We start from the raw sequence: 19,900 nt of genomic DNA, 5'->3' as shown, positions 1-19,900 counted from the left end.
GCCCAAGGTTTAGAACCGGCGACCTCAGTGTTCCAGGTCGACGCTTTATCCCACTGCGCCACCACAGGTCAGGCTAAACAGTACTTTTAAAGAATACCAAAAAGCTATGCGATCTGACTGAAATGTCATTTAGTGGCAGGGAAGGAAAATTCAACAGAAAATAGTTGAAAGTAATCTTTAGGGGAAAAAATAAAATTATTTTCTGTTGTAAATAAGTAAAATAACCCCTTCTTCTGAATACCTGTACTCTTGATTATACTGTTCTTGATTATATTGTTTTCATCACAGCCCTCACTACTACAAAAACTACTCAATGTGTTATTTTTTTAAGAGAGGAAAGTTGTGGGGGAGAAAGAGAAAGAGAAAGACAAAGAGGGAGGGAAGGAGGGAGAGAGAGGAAGGGAGAGAGAAAGAGAGAGAAGGAGAGAGAAGGAGAGGGAGGGAGAGGGAGGAGAGAGGGCAGAGAAGAGAGGGGGGAGGGGAGGAGACAGGGGGGAGAGGTGGGAGGAAAAAAGCATCAACTCACTGCTCCACTTCATTGTGCATCCCATTGATTACTTATCATTCATGCCTGCCTCGACTGGGTACTGAACCCGCGACTCTGGGCTCAAGCTGTGACCCCAGGATTGAGCCAGGGACCACAGTGCTCTGTGTTGATGCTCCATCCACTGCACCACCACCAGTCTGGCTGTTACTTATTTCTTTAACTTGTCACAGTCACTACTTTATCACTGACACTTAGAATAGTATCCAGCACAGAGTAGATGCTCACATTAGTGGAATGACCAAATTCCAATTATAGAGATAAATATTCTTGATATTACCTGTTTGTAGTCCATGTATTATGCCCAGCGTTGTAACCTGGGCTGTAATTTGTTGATTTGTTCACAGAGCCTATCAGGCACCAATTTACTCTACCTACTATGCCCAGGCAAGAGGCAGATGACTCTCTGACACAACGGGTTCACCAGGACCCTAGCAAAACATTTAATAAGAAAAACCTATCAGCCTGACCTGTGGGGGCCCAGTGGGTAAAGTGTCAATCTGGAGCACTGAGGTTGCCAGTTTAAAACCCTGGGCTTGCCTAAAAGGCACTTATGGGAGCTGATGCTTCCTGCTCCTCCCCCACTTCTCCCCCCCTAAAATGAATAAAATCTTAAAAAACAAACAAACACCTGCCTTTGTCCACTTTTCTTCTCCACCCTTCTTCTTTGTTCACCAGATAGATGCCTAGTGTCCTCTTGATACCCTCCTTCAGTCTAAGTCTCCTCATCTAATCCACTGGTAAATGACTGATCTCTCAAAGTTTATCTTGAATTGTGATTTCCAGTTAACAGCTTTACAGATTATGGTAACTATTCGCTCATTTATTTTCACACACTATGATAAATTCTCACACATTTATTACAGTTTTACAGAAAGTTATTTTATTCACTATTCACACTCTCATCCCTACCCAAGGTCAACATACATACCCCTGGATTCCTTTTCTCCCTGAGTGTCAAATGTAACCATGTCTCTAGAACAAGACACTACAGTGAGGGAAAGCAGCCCTAATGATCACGCCCCTCTTAGATGACCATTCAAGAGGGCAATTTCTATCAACCCAATGAAACCTGACAAGTAAGGTTCTAAATAATCAAGGCTCTTATTTATGTTTAAGTAGGCAATTAAAAGAATTACCCAGGTGTGTATCTTAACTACATTCATTGACAACATTCAAATATTGGTACCACATCCATATTCCTTGTCAAATCTGTTCCTGACTGAATGCCTTTGCATTGGCTATTCTGTTCCCTCCACCTCAAACTCTTCTCCCAAATATGTACATGGCTCATTCTCTTGCTTCATTCAAGTCTTGCCTCAGATGTCATCTCCTTCCCTGATCATCCTATCAAAAACAACATCTATCACTTTCTGTATTTTACCCTGATCATTTTTCTTCATAGATTTATCACAACCTGACCTTACAGTACATATTTGCCTATATGTTTGTCTTTCTCCACTACAAAACACAAGTTACATTAAGGGCAAGAATTTGTCTACCTAGATTATCATTATCTACTTGGAATTAGAAAATGCTAAATACTTGTTGATTGAATTAATTTTCAGACTTAAGAAGACTGCACCATGTTCCGTTTCAATGAATATGGTTTCATTAGCACAAATGTCCCTTATTCATGGCCACCCCACAAATTAGATTTTGAATACACACAAAATAGAAGTAATGAAGGCCAAGAATTCAAATATTCCTCATTATCTGTGGAACTTGGTTTCAAACTTTCTTGTCTAGCATTGAAGACCTTTAACAATTTAACCCTGACTTTCTTTTGTATTCCTGTCTCCCAGTGTTTCCCATATTCTGGGCTACTATGCTGCAAAGATTTCAAGGAGAACCATTCATAAAGAAATGGAACAGCATGCACCCCTGCTACAATATAGCCATACTGATCTAGTTTCCATTCCAGCCAGATTTTCTGCTAATCACCACCTATAAAGTCTACTGATCTTCAAAATCCAATTCCAATGCTTTCACCATAAAACTCTTCTTGATGATCCTACCAGAAATTATCTCAGCAAATGGTAATACTCTTGAAGTTCTTGCCTGAGAGCAAATAATCAGTACATTTTATTTTTATTTTTTGCACGTGCACAAGAGAGAAGTAGAGACAGACACACAGAAAGGGAGAGATGAGAAGGGTCAACTTGTACTTGAGTCACTTTAGTTGTTCATTGATTGCTTTCTCATAAGTGCCTTGACTGGGGAGCTCCAGCTGAGCCAGTGACCCCTTGCTCAAGCCAGCAACCTTGGGCTCAAGGCAGCAACCTCGGGGTTTTGAACCTGGATCCTCAACGTTCCAGATCAACACTCAATCCACTGCACCACCACCACTCAAGCAAATCATTAGTATTTTTTACTCTCTTAGTATATGGTAAATTCCCAAATAGGCTGGGCATTGTTTTATACATCTTTGTATCCTTCATGAGGCCTTGCACATGTGTCTAATAAAATCATTTTAATAGCTTATTTAATATTTCAATAATGAATAAATCCTACAGAACTTTGAATCATTCCTTTACATGAGATGGTTAAGATATCACAGACTAACAAAGTCCTGGCACTAATAGGGCTTACAGAAAGGGAGATACATGTAAAAAGGTCCTGTAACTAATACATAAGACATAATATAAGTGCTACTGCAGATTGCTGCAGTGATATGGTGTGCAGAGCAGGCTACAATTAATTCCAAATAAGAGCATTCAAAAAAGAAAGGTGGTATCTGAAGCTGAGTCTTGATGAATGAGTAAAGATTTTAACAGGCAAACACTGAGGTGAAGGGGCATTCCTTAATAGAAAAAACAGCAAACATAAAGAGTGCTGAAGACTCTAGTATGCTAGTGAACCAAAAAATAACCAGCCAGAGAGGGAGGGAGGGGGAGAGACAAGGGAAGAGAGAGAGGAAGAGGGAGAGGGGGAGAGAAGGGAAAAGAGGTGGGGAGAGAGGAGGGGAGGGAGGGGAAAAGGGGAGGGGAAAAGGGAGGGAAAAGGGGAGGGGAAAAGAGGAAGGGACGGGAGAGGACAGAGGGGTAAAGAGGGGGAAAGGGGGAAAGAGGAAATATAAATGGTTATTAGGGAGAAGAACCAGATAGAAAGAAAGATCACAAAGAATTTGAACCATCAAAGGTATCTGAGCAGGAAAGTAATGTGGTTAATACTGTTTTGGTCTAGAGCTCAGATCAGAGTTAAGAGATAAAAACAGTGAAATCATGGGAGTTGAGACTATCCCAGAAAAAATGAAGTAGAAAGATAGAAAAGGGCTAAAGATTTCCTGAGAAATAATTATATTGGGGAGGAGAGGAGAAGAGGGAGGTCAGCGAAAAACACAAGTGGTTTGAGAGCTAGGAGACCAAGGAGAGAATGCAATAAAAACCAAAAGGCAAACAGAGGTAGTCATCAACAATATCAGAAGAGTGGAAGAATGTATGAGAAGGATCTCATTTGGCAATCAGGAGGTTGCTAGAGCTGTTAAGACCAACAGCTTCAATATAACTGTGAGGGCAGGGAGAGAGCCAGGTCATGTAAAGAGAAAAGGTGAAGAATTATAAAAGCAGCAAGTGGGGGCTGTTTTTCTAAGAACTGTGACAGTGAATAGAAAGAGAGAAAAGAGCAAAAGTTTGAGTCCAAAGCAAAGCACAGGTTAAGCTTATATGAGGAGTTACATGAACTTTTTTATTCCCATAGAATAAAGGAGACTGAAACAAAATAACAGGAGACATACTGCCAAGTCCTGGGGGTGAAATGAAGGCTGAACAAGTGGAAAGGAGGCAATACAGAAGGTGCCTTGGAAATGAAAACATAAGGGAAACTAGGAAAATTTGTAGTATCAACCAAGGAAGTTAAGGATATGCCAAATAACTGGGTAAAGTAACACGCTAAAAATTAAGTGTTGCAAAATAAGATGTAAACAATTGCTATTTGGAAAAGGATACTCAATTGGATAAACAGTAAAGAAAATGAGCACTGGGGGCCTAGATGATAATTGCAAAAGTCAAGGAACAAGTGGAGTTAAACACTGAAACGAAATGTTAACATAGTAGTATTAAAAAGTTACAAAGTGCCCAAGCAACTGATAACTGTATGTCAAAATGTACAACACAAATCTTTGTATTATCTAAAAGATTTCTAAAATCCAACAGTAGTCCATTTGCTTTAAATCAGGGGTAGTCAACCTTTTTATACCTACTACCCACTTTTGAATCTGTTAGTAGTAAAATTTTCTAACTGCCCACCGGTTCCACAGTAATGGTGATTTATAAAGTAGGGAAGTAACTTTACTTTATAAAATTTATAAAGCAGAATTACAGCAAGTTAAAGCATATAATAATAATTACTTACCAAGTACTTTATGTCAGATTTTCGCTGTTTGGCAGAATAAATCTTTATAAAACAACTTACTATATGTTGGACAGATAAAATATAAATATATTATGCTCACTTCGTTAAAGATGGTGCTGCCCACATGGAAGCCTGTTGCCCAGGTAATATTAACTAGAAAGCCTGGAGGTCATACGAAATGACTGCTGTTCTAGATATTATAAATTGTAATTAAAAAGATTTGTGCAAAGGTGTCTGCTAATTCAAACTGAATTACCCAGGGCAGGCGGCAAGGACGCCCCTTTGCTTAGTGCCCCACGGGGTTTCCCTCTTCTACTTGCTTAACTGCTTAAAGTAGAGTGCAATGAAGGAAACCACTGGCGGTACATTTCTTAAAAGCCACCGCTAGCTCAATAAACAAAGGTGATTTAAATAATAAAATGTTAATTCACATGTCAAAGATCTCTTTGTACACATTTCTTGTGTAGATCTTTCCATCATTTTTAAGCTCGCCTTGCAGAGGACCATCAATTATTTTTAATTTTACGTCCGTTCTTTCACGAACTCTTGAACAGGCAACATAAAGTTGACCGTATCCAAATGCAGGCTCAGGTAAAAAAATGCCAACACGTTAAGTGTTTGGCCCTGAGACTTATTGATGGTCATAGCAAAGGCAAGTTTTACAGGAAATTGTCTACGTCTTAATTGAAAGACGCATTTGCTCTGCTACTGAAGCAAGCCTTGTCTTTCTCTGCTCAGTAGTTTCTTTTTGTCGAGAAAGCCATTTTTGTGCAGCTTTAGCTCCTTTTCTCTCCTCTTCAGTGCTGTATTTTCTAGGAAGCATTCTTTTTTTTTTTTAATTTTTTTTTTGTTTTTTTTATTTATTCATTTTAGAGAGGAGAGGGAGAGACAGAGAGAGAGAGAGAGAGAGAGAGAGAGAGAGAGAGAGAGAGGAGAGACAGAGAGAGAGAAGGGGGAGGAGCTGGAAGCATCAACTCCCATATGTGCCTTGACCAGGCAAGCCCAGGGTTTCGAACCGGCGACCTCAGCATTTCCGGGTCGATGCTTTATCCACTGTGCCACCACAGGTCAGGCTCTAGGAAGCATTCTTAAAAGAAATTACGTTAAGACATAGTTTTTATGTAAAACAGATGATTGCCAATGCAAACAAATGTTCACCTTCCCCCTGACACGCTCAATTTGCGTTCAGCCTTAAATTGTTTCAAAAGCAGATGACTGCCAATGCAAACAAATGTTCACCTTCCCCCTGACCCACTCAATTTGTGTTCAGCCGTGGCAACTTCACCCCATTGGCTAGTACAGTTACGCAAGCAACCAATAAGCTATCAGCGACAAACAGACACTTAAGCCGCATATAATAAAGATGTGTGTTGGGGGCGGGCTGTGGGCAGGCAAGATGCTTGTAGACTGGAGATTGGTTTTAGGACTAAGCCTTTCCCACCCTTTTTGATGTGGGGTGGTGCAATCCCATCATGCCCCAGATAAGTGACTTGTATTAGAGACTTCCGTATTTTGTATATTGGATTAAAGGTTTTGATTTCTGCACTATAAAGTGGGGCAGACCAGGAGCTTGCTCTCTCGGTTCCTGAGATTAGCATTAGAGAGCAGAGCAGAGAAAGGCCACGTGGAGGAGGCCAGGAGAAGCATCCAAGATGGTGGAGTGCTGAGAGAGAAGCCAGTTTGTGCGGTTTGTGCAGGGAGAAGGAAGGAGATGGAGAACAGAGGTGAATAAGTCTGGTGAGCTAGGAAACTCGGATAAGTCAGTAGCTTTGTGAGCACTGAATGAATGGGTTTTGGAGCCCAGTGTGTGTTTTTACTTGCCCCGGGTGCAAGCTAGGATTAAAGATGATGGCCCAACAGTTCTTGGCTCCGTTGTTTCTTTACCGACTGTCCGAATCCAGTGTGAACCTGCATGGGCAGGGCTGCTGTGATGGTGGCCGTGGACACTGGCTTTACACTATAGTTAAATCTATCTTTTTATTTATACTTTGGTTGCTCCACTACCACCCACTAGTGGGCGGTATGGACCAGGTTGACTACTACTGCTTTAAATAAAAAATACAATTATTATTACAAATTCCAATTTGAAAAAAGTAGGTGGTTTTGGTTGCATTGTCCTGACTTGAAAGTTTCATACCAAGGTTTTGATAGTCCTGTTATCTTTCACAACATGTTACTACTCTCTTAACTCTGTCATTCACAAATTCAATAAACTTAATGCAAGCTACTGGTAAATAGGAAGAGGACATTTTTCTTCAGCAGGACACTAAAGGTCCCTCTTTAGGATTGATAAGTTATTAGTCATCAGTTTGCAGGTACAACTATTTAACTGATAATGAATCCAATCCTAACTATACTCTCATCTAGTCCACATATTTCCATTTTGACCACAGGACATGAAAAGTCTGTCAAATGTGCTCTGATGAAATCTAGTTGCACAATGTCTAAAGCATTTTTCTAATGAACCAGTCTATTCATCCTGTCAAAAAAAGGAACTGAGGCTAATCTGACCACACCCTAGCCACTACTATCTCTATTCAAGGTACCACCAGTATTCATTAAATGATCCTATAAATTACATTATGGCTCTACCCTGTAAAGATCACACTACATTTCTCCAGGAAGACAAACTTCCCAGTTTTTATTAGCTGCTTCTAAATATATGACTATAAGGCTATCTCCACACCCCAATAAGGAGAGAAAAAAGAAAAAAAAGTATTCTGGGCAATTTTAATATGTAAACTTTTGGTGATACAGATAAAAGAATCAAATGTCTCTCTCTAATGTCCATTATATTACATTAGCTATACATATTTAAAACCACATATAATATTTAAAAATTCTTCTTCTCTTTTTAACATTTCATGAAATAATTTATCGAAATTTTCCCAGAGTGTCCTTGGTATCTGTTTTCATGTTCACTAAAGAGACTGAGTCCTTGGCTAGTTTTTTCAAAGCATTGTTTCCTTCCTTTTACTTATAAAAATTGTTTGAATTACAAAACTTTTGGATCCTTGTTATCTTTTTAACCTAAACACTAAGCTCAATTTCTATACGTTCAGGCAGTTTTTCAATCTATAGGTGTGTACAGTAGATGTAGACTCCTCATCTCTACAAGTAAGCACTCACTAGTGTTGACTGAAGTAGCTTCAGACTTCTATTTCCTCCAGTCTATCCTCTGTTATTTTCTGATAGAGAATTTTTAGGGGGAAAAGACCTGATTCACAAAGAATCAGGAATTATTTCTTTCTTTCTTTTTTTATTCTTTTACAGAGACAGAGAAAGAGAGAGAGGGATAGATAGGGACAGACAGAAACGAAGAGAGATGAGAAGCATCAATCATTAAGTTTTTCATTGAGACACTTTAGTTGTTCATTGATTGCTTTCTCATATGTGCCTTGACTGCGGGCCTTCAGCAGACCGAGTAACCCCTTGCTCAAGCCAGCGACCTTGGGTCTAAGCTGGTGAGCTTTTGCTCAAACCAGATGAGCCCGCGCTCAAGCTGGAGACCTCAGGGTCTCGAACCTGGGTCCTCCGCATCCCAGTCCGACGCTCTATCCACTGCACCACCGCCTGGTCAGGCAGGAATTATTTCTTAAACACATTTCAATAACAAGCTATTGCTTATGTTACCTGTGGATGCATTCACCGTAGTCTTTAGAAGTCAAACAAATTTTCTTTCTGAACTAATATCTTAGAACTTTGCTATAGTCATGAGAAGAGTAGGCTGATCACTAAATTCCCATGAATTATTTTTTATTAGAAAAACAGCAAGAGCAGTAATTCTAGTAATTTATGCATATTGTGTACTAATTGCCACTCACTGTTTTAAGCATTTTACACTCATTAACTCAACCTTCACAACGCTCCTATGAAACGAGTGCTGTTAATAATTCCATTTCATTGATGGGAAACTAGGCAACGAAGTTAAGAAACTTGCCCAAAGTCATACCGCTACTAAGCAGCCAAAATCCAGTTTAGCTCTAGGTCCCTCCACTTTTAGGAAGAAGATATATTGCCTCTGAAGTGAATAAAAATAGGTTTTAATCTATTTGCAAAAATACATTTTAAGGCAGTCCCATCGATTAGGCAGTTAATAGAAATAGTCTAGAGAAAACACTAGAGAGGCTTCAGTATATTTTAACATATTTCCTACTCGATTACTTTCTATTGTTCGTCCGCACTGGCTGAAGGAGGAATGATGGTTTGAGCCCGGAGTACTTTAACCTTTGTGTTTACGTTCCCTGAGCTTAAAAGACCCCCATTTCTGTAACCACGTACTTTCAAGGCAGTCGTTCCTGCCACGAACACAAGCACAGACTAAGCAGACGAGTGCCCTGTCTTCCACATTCTCCTCCCAACACTTTCACTAAGTAAGGCAGACGCTCTGCCCCCTGGGCCTCCATCTCCCTTGCTGTCCCAAATACTCCAAACCAGCTCGGAACCGCTGTCTCGGGCAGGGTGACGCGCCCAGGCCCTCAAACCACGGAGCTGCCTCGGCTCCCGGGCGCGGGCGGCGGGTGGGGGCGCCGCTCCCTAAGGAGAAAGGGCAAACTGGGAATGGAAGGTCCGTAGGCCGGGGACCGGGAGACGCGGAGGCCGGTGGGCAGGGGGACCGGGAGACCGGGAGACGCGGAGGCCGGCGGGCAGGGGGACCGGGAGACCGAGAGACACGGAGGCCGGCAGGCAGGGGGACCGGGGGACCGAGAGACACGGAGGCCGGCGGGCAGGGGGACCGGGGGGCCGGGAGACGCGGAGGCCGGCGGGCAGGGGGACCGGGGGGCCGGGAGACGCGGAGGCCGGCAGGCAGGGGGACCGGGAGACGCGGGGGCCGGCGGGCAGGGGGACCGGGGGACCGAGAGACACGGAGGCCGGCGGGCAGGGGGACCGGGAGACGCGGAGGCCGGCGGGCAGGGGGGCCGGGGGGCCGGGAGACGCGGAGGCCGGCCGGGGTGCAGGGAAGCCGGGAGGCGGGCACAGCGCGCCGCCGGACGCGGCGTTTCGCGCTCAGGACAGACACTGAGGAGGAGGGGCAGAAACCTACGTTCGGCAGCATTTTCTTGGGTTTTCCTTTGATGCGTCTTAGGCTTTCGCTGGAGAAGAAACTGAGACCCTCAGAGTAGCAACGGCCTCATCGGTCAGGGCACATGCACCACGTCCCCCTCCCGCCGAGGCCAGACCCGCGGCCGGTGAGCACCGCTCCCGTCAGCCCACAGCCGGGCCTTCCTTGCGCGGGTCAGTCCCCGGACGAAGCCTGTCGACCCCAAGGCCAGCGACCCGCGTTCCGGTTTTCGGCGGCAGCCTCCCGGGCTTCCCTTCCGGTAGACAACTCCCGCATTCCCGCCCTGACCCTGAACCCAGCCTTTCCCGAATCGCTGAACCCAGCAGTCACGGAGTAAAAGCCAAACTGGACAGAGGGTCTTACCTTTAACAGATTAGACGTCGCCATGTTCCTTCAACTTAGAATCTCGCGAGACCGCGCGAGATTTCGTGGCGCTCCGGCCCAGGCCACAGCTGCAGGCCGGAGTTCCCACCGGGTCCGAAGGGCCCACCGGCCCGCACCGGGGTGTGGTGGGAGGCGGGCGGCGTGCCGACAGTGCTGACCTCGTCCCAGGAACGTGGAGCTTTCTCACTCGTTCTCCCTACATGGTCACTGGAGCTTCACACTCGAGAAAGCTCATATGAATGCTGAGCGAGACGGCGGCGGCGAACGGTGAGAAGGTAACGGGAGCCGACCTGAATTGGAAGAGAGAAGCATCGACTCCACGAGCTTACTCAGTCTGTCGGATTAGCCTTTGTGGTTGCACCCGCAGCGGCCACCGGCAACAAATTTAGCTCGGCTTAGGCCCTGCAGCTCAGGTTCCAGGTCACATCACGTGACGCGGCGGGCGGGCGGGGGCGCGCTCAGGAGCGAGCGTGGGAGCCGTGAAGCCTTGCTGGGCCGGGAGGCGATGAAGAGGGTGGCGCGCGCCCTCTGCTGGCGGGACCACACATCTCCCCTCATCCCCCGCCCCAAATCTGGCGGCTGAGTGTTAAGGGAAGTACCTTACCCGGAATGAAATGCTAGTAACAGCTGCCTTCAATAAGAACTGGTACATAGAAGCCACCCAATTAATATCTGTTGAATGAATACCTGAATGAATGAATGAATGAATGAATGAATGAATGAATGAATGAATTGAAGGAAGGAAGGAAGGAAGGAAGGAAGGAAGGAAGGAAGGAAGAAAGAAAGGAAGAAAGAAACACGTGAAGGAAGGAATGAAGGAATGAATGAATGAATACACAAAAGTATTAACTATTGTTTTCAGCAGTGCCTGGTACTGAAATCTGTAAAAGATTGATCAGGCAATGAATGTTTATCTTGGATTTCCTGAAGGCACTTAATTTTTTTTCTTCTTTTCTAAGTCAGAGGAGGCGAGATAGAGAGACTCCTGCATGAACCCCCACCGAGATCCACTTGGCAACCCCCATCTGGGCAGATGCTCTCTGAAGGCACATTATTTTAGAGGATCTTAAACCATAAGGTCCCAAGCTTTATCCCGTCAGAACACAAGCCACTGGCCAAGGGAAAACAATATAATTTATATATAGAACCTACTATATACCTGATATTGTATTATGCATATTTACAAACAGTATTCATTCATTATATGTTAGAAGTAAATAAGAGCTATGGCGTATAAACCAGGGAACTGGGATGAAGTTTGAAATTTTAAACAGAGTGACCCAAGTAGGCCTCACTGAGATGACATTTGAACAAAAACTGGAAGGAAGTAATGAAGAAGGCCAGGTCTATGTGGGAGGAGAGCATCGCAGATGGGGACTCACAGGTGGCAGGTTTCCCAGAATCTCCAAGAAACACTGAGAAGGTTGGTGTGTTCACAGCAGAGAAAGTAAAGACTTGTAGAAATTGTAGAGGACTTTGTTGACTGCTGTAAAGACTGGTTTTTATTCTGAGTGAAATGGGGCATCATTATAGGCTTTTGAACAGAGGATGGCATGGTCAAACTCCCATTTTAACATGATTATTGTGACTGTTGCATAATGAATAGAAGCAGAAGGGTAATTTAGAAAGCTTTTGTAATATTTCATTAATTAAGTCAACACAATAATCATGCCACCTAGCAATCTAGGCACTAAACAATGAATAAGTGGTAGAACAACGGTTCAGAGAAACTATACCCGTGATGTCCTGGCAGAGTGTTAACATAGGGATGACTGTTACAGGTCATCTTTGTTCCACAGATGAGAAAAATGAGGTTCAGAGAGGTGATTGGGACAGGGTCACTCATCTGGGTCTGGAGAATTCTAGTTCAGAATAAACTTTATATAATTATAGTTCCCTTTTTCTAGTGAAACTGTATGCTATCTTAACTCTTCTGCTTAATTTAAAATGTAAAACACTAGATTAATCAGCTTTATGTACTCTTTAAAAAAAGGTAGATGACAAGCTGTGATATAACGAATGAATGAATGAAAGTATGACCCCACTTGAAGAATTCAATTAAGTATTTAATACTTATTTGAGTACCTACTACAGGCATACCTCATTTTATTTCTCTTCACTTTATTCCATTTCACAGATGTGAAATGAAACAAACTGAAGGCAAAACCCTCCACCAGCATAAAGATTCCTTGTTACTTTATTGTAGTGGTCTGGAACCAAACCCCCAAAATCTCTGAGGTATGTCTATATGTACTAAGCACTGGGAATACAAGAAATAAATAAGACAGAGAACCATGCCCTCTGGGAATCTTATTAGGAAGCCAGATACTAAGCATAGTTACATAAATCAAATATTACTTAATGAGAATTGTGATACTACTGCAAAGGAAAACTACAGTGTGTGCTTGAGAATGAATGTATGCCATAATTCTGTGGCCACACTTTGAACCTCATGAATACTTTTTTTTTTTTTTTTTGTATTTTTCCGAAGCTGGAAACGGGGATAGACAGTCAGATAGACTCCCGCATTCGCCCGACCGGGATCCACCGGGCACGCCCACCAGGGGGCGACGCTCTGCCCCTCCGGGGCGTCGCTCTGTCGCTACCAGAGCCACTCTAGCGCCTGGGGCAGAGGCCAAGGAGCCATCCCCAGCGCCCGGGCCATCCTTGCTCCAATGGAGCCTCGCTGCAGGAGGGGAAGAGAGAGACAGAGAGGAAGGAGAGGGGGAGGGGTGGAGAAGCAGATGGGCGCTTCTCCTGTGTGCCCTGGCCGGGAATCGAACCCGGGACTTCTGCATGCCAGGCCGACGCTCTACCACTGAGCCAACCGGCCAGGGCCTCATGAATACTTTTGAAAATTCGGTTTCAAACATCCCACTAACAAGACATACCATTCTAAACTCACTTGTTCTGGCAACACCACTGCTGTAAGTCTGACTTCAATGAGTTCTCCATTCTTTGACCCTCATCACTTCCTTGTTATCTATTATCCCATCCTGTTTTCACTTTCTTCTTCATCCAATTTAGATTTTAGAGTCAATCATTATAACAGTGTTTAAATATTTCAAATACTCGAATACTTTATTTAAAAATAGAGAACACAAGCACATCTTATAAAATTCAGGAGGTGATAAAAGGAATACAGTTAAAAGTAAGCCTCCTTTTCCTTTCTGGAGTAATGTAATGGTTCTATATTGTGAGAGGGATTTGGGTTATTCAGATGTATTCATTTGTCAAAAAAACCATGTACCCTTAAGATTTTTGCATCTTATTCAAAAGAAAAAATAGTAAACAAAAATTGAAATGTAGTTAATGATATTTATGCTGAAGAATTTAGGGGTAAATAAAGTTATATATCAAAAAGGAGATGGAAAAAAAAAAAAAAGAGATGGATTGATGGTTGCATAAGCAAGCTGACAAAGCAAGTAAAGTAAAATGTTAATACATAGAAACGAGGCAGTGGGTATACTTATGTTCTCTATGTAAAATCTTTCAGCTTGTCTATGTTTGAAATTTTTTATAACTAAATGTTAGAGGAGACTTTTCGTCCACAACAGCAGTTTTAATGTCTTCATGTTCCTTTTATTATTATTATTGAGTTTATTGAGGTGACATTGGTGGGGAAAACTTTTTTCTAATTCTTTTATATTAATTTTTAGAGAGAGAAACATCGATTTGTTGTTTCACTTATTTATGAATTCATTGGTTGAATCTTGTATGAATCGAGCCCACAACCTTGGCATGTCAGGACAACGCTCTGACCAACTGAGCTACTGGCTCAGGGAAACTTTTTTAAATGGTCCTCCCTCCCTTCACAGTCCCCCAGACACCTGTTCTTCCTTCTCAGAGACAACTGCAGTTATGTTTCTTGTGAATCCCTAGGATGTTCTATGCATATGTAAGCTATCATGTATGTATTTTTCTCTCCCCACAAATGATGGCATACTACTTATAATCTTAACATTTTATTCTTTCATTCAGGTATATGATCTAAATCACTGAAAATATGTTTGTGCTTTTTTTTTTTCATGTTCTGTTACAGAAATTCAAACACTTACTGGCAGGTCCCAATGCATCCATTGCCTCCAGGATGTTTGGGATTGTTAAAAGAGATCCTTGAAGTCCATTTTAAATACATACAATAGCCATAAAGTCAAAGTTTTTGATTTGTAAGAAGCAAAAAACAAACAGCTTTTTCACATGTAAAGATAACATGTAAAGTTTAATCAATAAACTAGATGTGTATTATTTAGAGAATTAGTGAAAAACTAAATGGGGCACGAAGGGTTTACAAGATTTTGGATTGGAAGAGGGAGGACAGAGATGGAAGAGGGTGGCTTTTGAGTCTTTCCAGCTCTGTCACATGGAATAAAAAGAGTCTGTCTCAAAAGACTACTCCACTTCCTGTCACCATGAGCACATGTGGGAGCCAATGCTAAGCCTAACCCTAACCAGAATCTAATCAGACTCCTATATCAATTTCTGTTCTTATTCCTAAACCGGATCTGTCTTTGCTGTGCCAGCTCATGCCACATATTGCCTGTCCTGAGGGCTGTGTGAGTTGTCTTTCTTGGGAAAGGGTATCTCAGAGGTATTTATCTGCCTTCTCCATATTGCCTATAAGATAGTCACCTGTATCTTAAGTTTACACTCAGCCCACAAAATTACTCTATGTGGATGACCCTCTCTCCCATGGTCCAAAAGACTTCTAAGCTTTGCTTCCACCTCCAGAAAGTAGGACCCTGGAAAAGATGGGTGACTGGAAGAGGTAAAGAAGGGAAGGCCCCACTAGCAACTATGAGAAACCAGAGGGAACCATCCTAAGATTTCCATGGGACTAGGTCAGGAGTGAAACCCCCACAGTCCAGTTTATACTTATTACATAATTTGCAACTAACTTCAACAACAGATGTGAGGTTTAAGAAGAAACGAGAAAAGAAGTAAGAAATTATTGTCTATGATAGAAGGAGAGTGAAGGGACAGAGGAAATGCTTTGATTCCTGCGCAGTCCCAAATATCCAGCTGAGAGCAGTAATCGTGAATTTTAGTTGAGACCACTTGGCATTGCTATGAAACTGAGACACAGCAGAGTTAAGCACGGCGCCCAAGGTCTCTTGGCTTGGGCGTGGCAGGACCTGTCTAGTTCTAAAGCTGCATCAGGTGCTTACACTGAAAAGGTGTAGAATAGAATGTAACCCAGGCTGGGATTTTATTGAGGGAGGATGTTGCAGGGAGCTGTGCATACACTGTATATAAGAGAGTATGATGATTGACTATGGGATTAAAGCTGAATCTGGAGGGTGAAGAGCAGTGAAAGATACTAGAATCAAAGTCCTGTCTGCCCAGGTGAGAGTCTATCAATGGAATGACTGTATTGAGGGGTGTGAGTTGGAAAGATAGAAGGAGGTGGCTGGAGGGTGAAACTGAGCTTAGGTTGTTACTGGTCGCAGTTATTGGTAATGACAAGGATTAAGTTAAGCTCAAAGGAGAGTAGCTGAGGTGTAGCAGAGAACAGGATCACTGGGAAACAAGGCATTTCAGATGCTCTGGGTGGCCTAGTCCCATACTCTGGACCTACTTCTGATTTCAACAGCAGCTCAAGTAGACATTTCAGACTTCCCCTGACAGCTTCCCACCTGACAAGGGCACCTCTCCTTTCTTCTTTCACCCTAGGTCTTCTCCAAAGGCCCAGGAACCTGCTACATTCACTGGCAAGTACAGTAAAGCATGGGGAAGATAATGCTCTAGGGAACAATCCTTAACCAGTAAGATCAGAAGCCAATGATTGAATAAGCTCTCTGGCCTTTGGTCCTCTGGCAAACCATTTTGTGGGGCACATAGGATGCTTCTCAGAGATCTCAATGGACTCAAGTCCCCTTTGTTCATGGTAGTGACTTTGATGCCATACCTTTACAGAGGTTTTTCCTCCTTCCCTATCTTACTCTTCTTGCTCCCTGGTTCCTGCTTCCTGGGTTATCTCCCAAATAAACCACTTACACCCCCAAGCCCTTGCTTTAGGGTCCACTTTCAGGAGAAACCTTACTAAAACACCAGAGTATTAATACTTTTCTATATGAATATTGAAATCAGTTAAGAATTACACAGAGTTGTGTTGGAGAGAATGATAGTGAGTCAGGACCTGAATTAATTAAGGAATGAGGGATTATGACCTGGGGTGTTAATGAATGGATAGCCCACTGACACCAGACTCAAAGCTGAGTGCTTGTATTTTATTTATAGGGAAGTTCCACTTAGATTAAGTAAAAGAGCCATTAGAGAAATGTTTGAGGATGCAGAGGATTTTACTGCTTATCTGGAGGCTTGGAGATTGGAGAAATGGGAGATGAACTCAGAAATGGTTAAGTGCCAAGTTGTACTCAGTTGAGGGGTAACCTAGGTGTTGGGGCTTCTTGCAGAGACTGAAATACAGCTAAAGGCATAATGAGATTGGTCTTATTGGTGAAAGGGCAGATAGTGGGGGTGTGACAGGCAATGGGGAGGGACATTTTGCCAGTAACAAACCTCTAGGGCAGCGGTTCTCAACCTGTGGGTCGCAACCCCTGTATTTCCGATGGCTTTAGGCGACCCCTGTGTTTTGGTCGTTCGACCCCCGCCGGGGTCGCGACCCACAGGTTGAGAACCGCTGCTCTAGGGCCCCCTCTTCTCTGCTGCTATTCAAAGTATAGGAGCTGGGTAGGGGCACTCCTACTCCATTACAATCCACCCGGTTTTGGGGAATTCTCCTGACCCTTACTGGGGGAGGCAGGGAACCCAGGGAGAAACACAGGCTTATCTGAAGTACTGAGAATTCTGAGAAACAAAATTTAATAACTAGTTTGGTGAATAGCCACCTATTCACTTATTCACTATTATTATTCATTTTAACCAATGCCTGAGGCTTATGCCTCAATTATATTTTCTAGATAAGAATAAATTAAATAACATGGGACTTATTATATTGCTATAATGGAAAATAACACCCAATTCTGAAAAATAGGAAACGTGTCTGAAGATTTAAAATATTGCAAAACAACAATGTAAGTCCCCAGAATTACTAATTCTTGAAAAAACAGTGGTTAGGTATATGATTTGTGGAACAAATAGGTTAACCAACTTGTTGGGTTTACCAACTGGCATCTTATGAACTTGCTTGGGGTTAAATTATGTTCTACCATATCAGTTAGTATTGTTGAGTGACAGAACTGGGACTAGATTCAAGTCCTCTGGTCTGATATTTAATGCTCTTGTGTGAAGGATGGGTTTTTTTTTTTAAAGCATCAAAGAAAACAGACAAAAATCTCAAGTAATGTTTTGCTTGTCCTTTGAGGCTGAACCTTCACTTCTGGACCTGGTTGTTCTTACCTCATCTAAGGCTGCCACACTAAAGACTCAGACTAGTTTCTCTTTGCTCGGTCTGCAACTGTGGCTCTTTCCGCCTTATTTCCATGTTACCCTAATTCTCTTCACATAGGGGGTTAGTGGTTAAACCTGAGACGGTTCCAGGTTTTCTGACATTTTTACTGGACTTGTTTGCTCACCCTTTCTCCCTTACTCGCCTGCTAGCTAGATTCTCCAGCAACTAGAAGGTCTCCATGGAAAGAGTAGACAAATCTGTAGGTTTTAATTCTGGACTCCTCACCTTTGCAGACTGTTGCCCTCTAAAGACCACTGCTGGGAATGCAGACCCTGGGATGGGTTGGGCACAATATTTTCGGCTCTACAGTATTCCTTGTGTACAGTATTACTTACATTATTAACAGTTTTGTGCACACCGTTTGGATTGTGTTGTTAAACAAATTGATAAGGCCCTGTCCGGATAGAGCATCGTTCTTCAGCACAGAGGTTGCTGGTTTGATCTCCAGTCAGGGCACATATAGGAACAGATTGATGTTCCTGTATCTCTCGTTTTCACCCATCCTCTCTCTAAAATCAATTAAAAAAATAAACAAGAAACTCACAAATTGCCTGACTAGGTGGTGGTGCAGTGGATACAGTGTCGGACTGGGATGCAGAGGACCCAGGTTCGAGACCCCGAGGTCGCCAGCTTGAGCGCAGGCTCATTGGGTTTGAGCAAGGCTCACCAGCTTGAGTCCAAGGTCACTGGCTCGAGCAAGGGGTCACTCAGTCTGCTGTAGCCCCCCCCTCCGGTCAAGGCACATATGAGAAATCAATCAATGAACAACTAAGGAACCACAACGAAAATTGATTTCTCATCTCTTTCCTTTCCTGTCTGTCTGTCCCTCTCTCTGACTCTCTCTGTCTCTGCCAAAAACAAACAAACAAACAAAAAAACAACTCACAAATTGATAAGAAAGTAGTGTTTAGAGGCCCATATACTGGCTACCTATTTTCTCTGTAGTAAACATGGTTTTTTGCCTGACAAGGCAGTGGCACAGTGGATAGAGCATCAGCCTGGGATGCAGAAGACCCAGGTTCGAAACCCTGACGAGTGCAGGCTCACCAGCTTGAGTGTGGGTCACTGGCTTGAGCGTGGGATCATAAACATGACCCCATGGTCACTGGCTTGAAGCCTAAGCTCGCTGGCTTGAGCAAGAGGTCATTCGCTCTGCTGAAGCCCCCCAGTCAAGGTACATACGAGAAAGCAATCAATGAACAACTAAGGTGCCACAACAAAGAATTGTTAATTCTCATATCTCTCCTTTCCTGTCTATTCCTCTCTCTGTCTCTCTCTTTAAAAAAATGCTTCTATATCACTCTATTTCGTTCAACTGATTTGTCTTAATAATTTCAATGCTTAAGGCTAAGGATATCCAAAATATATACTTTGAGTAAAAACTGTAACTTTCTACCTAGTTGGAGATACTCCTCAATCTGTCTTCCAGTGTTTGTTCATGAGACTTCAAAATGTACAACACTGTTCAGAACTGGCAAACACTATAGACAGCAGTGTTTTTATTCTTCGACAGTGTAATATTAGAGAAATTATTCTCCTGCCACTTATCAGCTCAGTCAGCATATTCTTACTCCTTAACCATCATTTGTGTTATTTAATTTTCTTATTTTCCAGTTCTCTCAGATTATTAGTCTTTGTTATTGTTTCTTCTAAGGGCTGACTAAAGATGTTAAACTTTTCCCATGCATTGCAAATGAAATGGTATGCTTTTTGTTATTATTTTACTGTGGCATTTTATTTTTTGGTTGTTCCCAAGTTGTGTATTGAAATATAATCATGTTCTGTTTAAAAACAAAAAGACAATCAAAACTATCTTTCTTGCTCCTCCCAGTGGTGCATCCATTAACTACAGTGATAGAAGCTGCCGTCTGAGCTCACGTTGAGTTTTTGGCTTAAGGAAGATTTTAAAGACCTGGAAAGAAACACTCACACACAGTTTAATACTTGTTTTATTATCTATAATTACAGAAATAATTATTCACTTTCCCAATACCAGAAAAAACAAACAACTTTATCTCATCTAATTAGTGTAAGAAACTAAAATTAGCAGCTGTTGGCCAATTATAACCTTTTTATTTATGCTATCACTTGGAGACATTATCTAATTAGAATTTTATGTTAAAATTCTATAACAGTATTTTTT

The 19,900-nt window shown here is 42.5% G+C and overlaps 1 protein-coding gene across 2 annotated transcripts in view; it reads right to left on the bottom strand.

Annotated features, from left to right (window-relative positions):
• Nucleotides 1–10,791, bottom strand: part of CUL5 (cullin 5) — a 95,705-nt gene extending 84,914 nt beyond the window's left edge. Inside the window, exon 1 of one of the 2 annotated variants that reach the window (XM_066371601.1) lies at nt 10,323–10,791. In XM_066371601.1, the coding sequence (XP_066227698.1) occupies nt 10,323–10,346 (24 nt within the window). In that variant the 5' untranslated portion in view covers nt 10,347–10,791. Of the gene's footprint in view, nt 1–9,941; nt 10,281–10,322 lie in introns of those variants that run through there. The other variant, XM_066371602.1, reaches the window with a different exon arrangement.
• Nucleotides 10,792–19,900: the final 9,109 nt, after the last annotated feature.

Source organism: Saccopteryx leptura, chromosome 1 (genome assembly GCF_036850995.1).
Source record: "Saccopteryx leptura isolate mSacLep1 chromosome 1, mSacLep1_pri_phased_curated, whole genome shotgun sequence".
NCBI lineage: Eukaryota > Metazoa > Chordata > Mammalia > Chiroptera > Emballonuridae > Saccopteryx > Saccopteryx leptura.
This window is presented reverse-complemented; position numbering and strand designations above follow the sequence as displayed.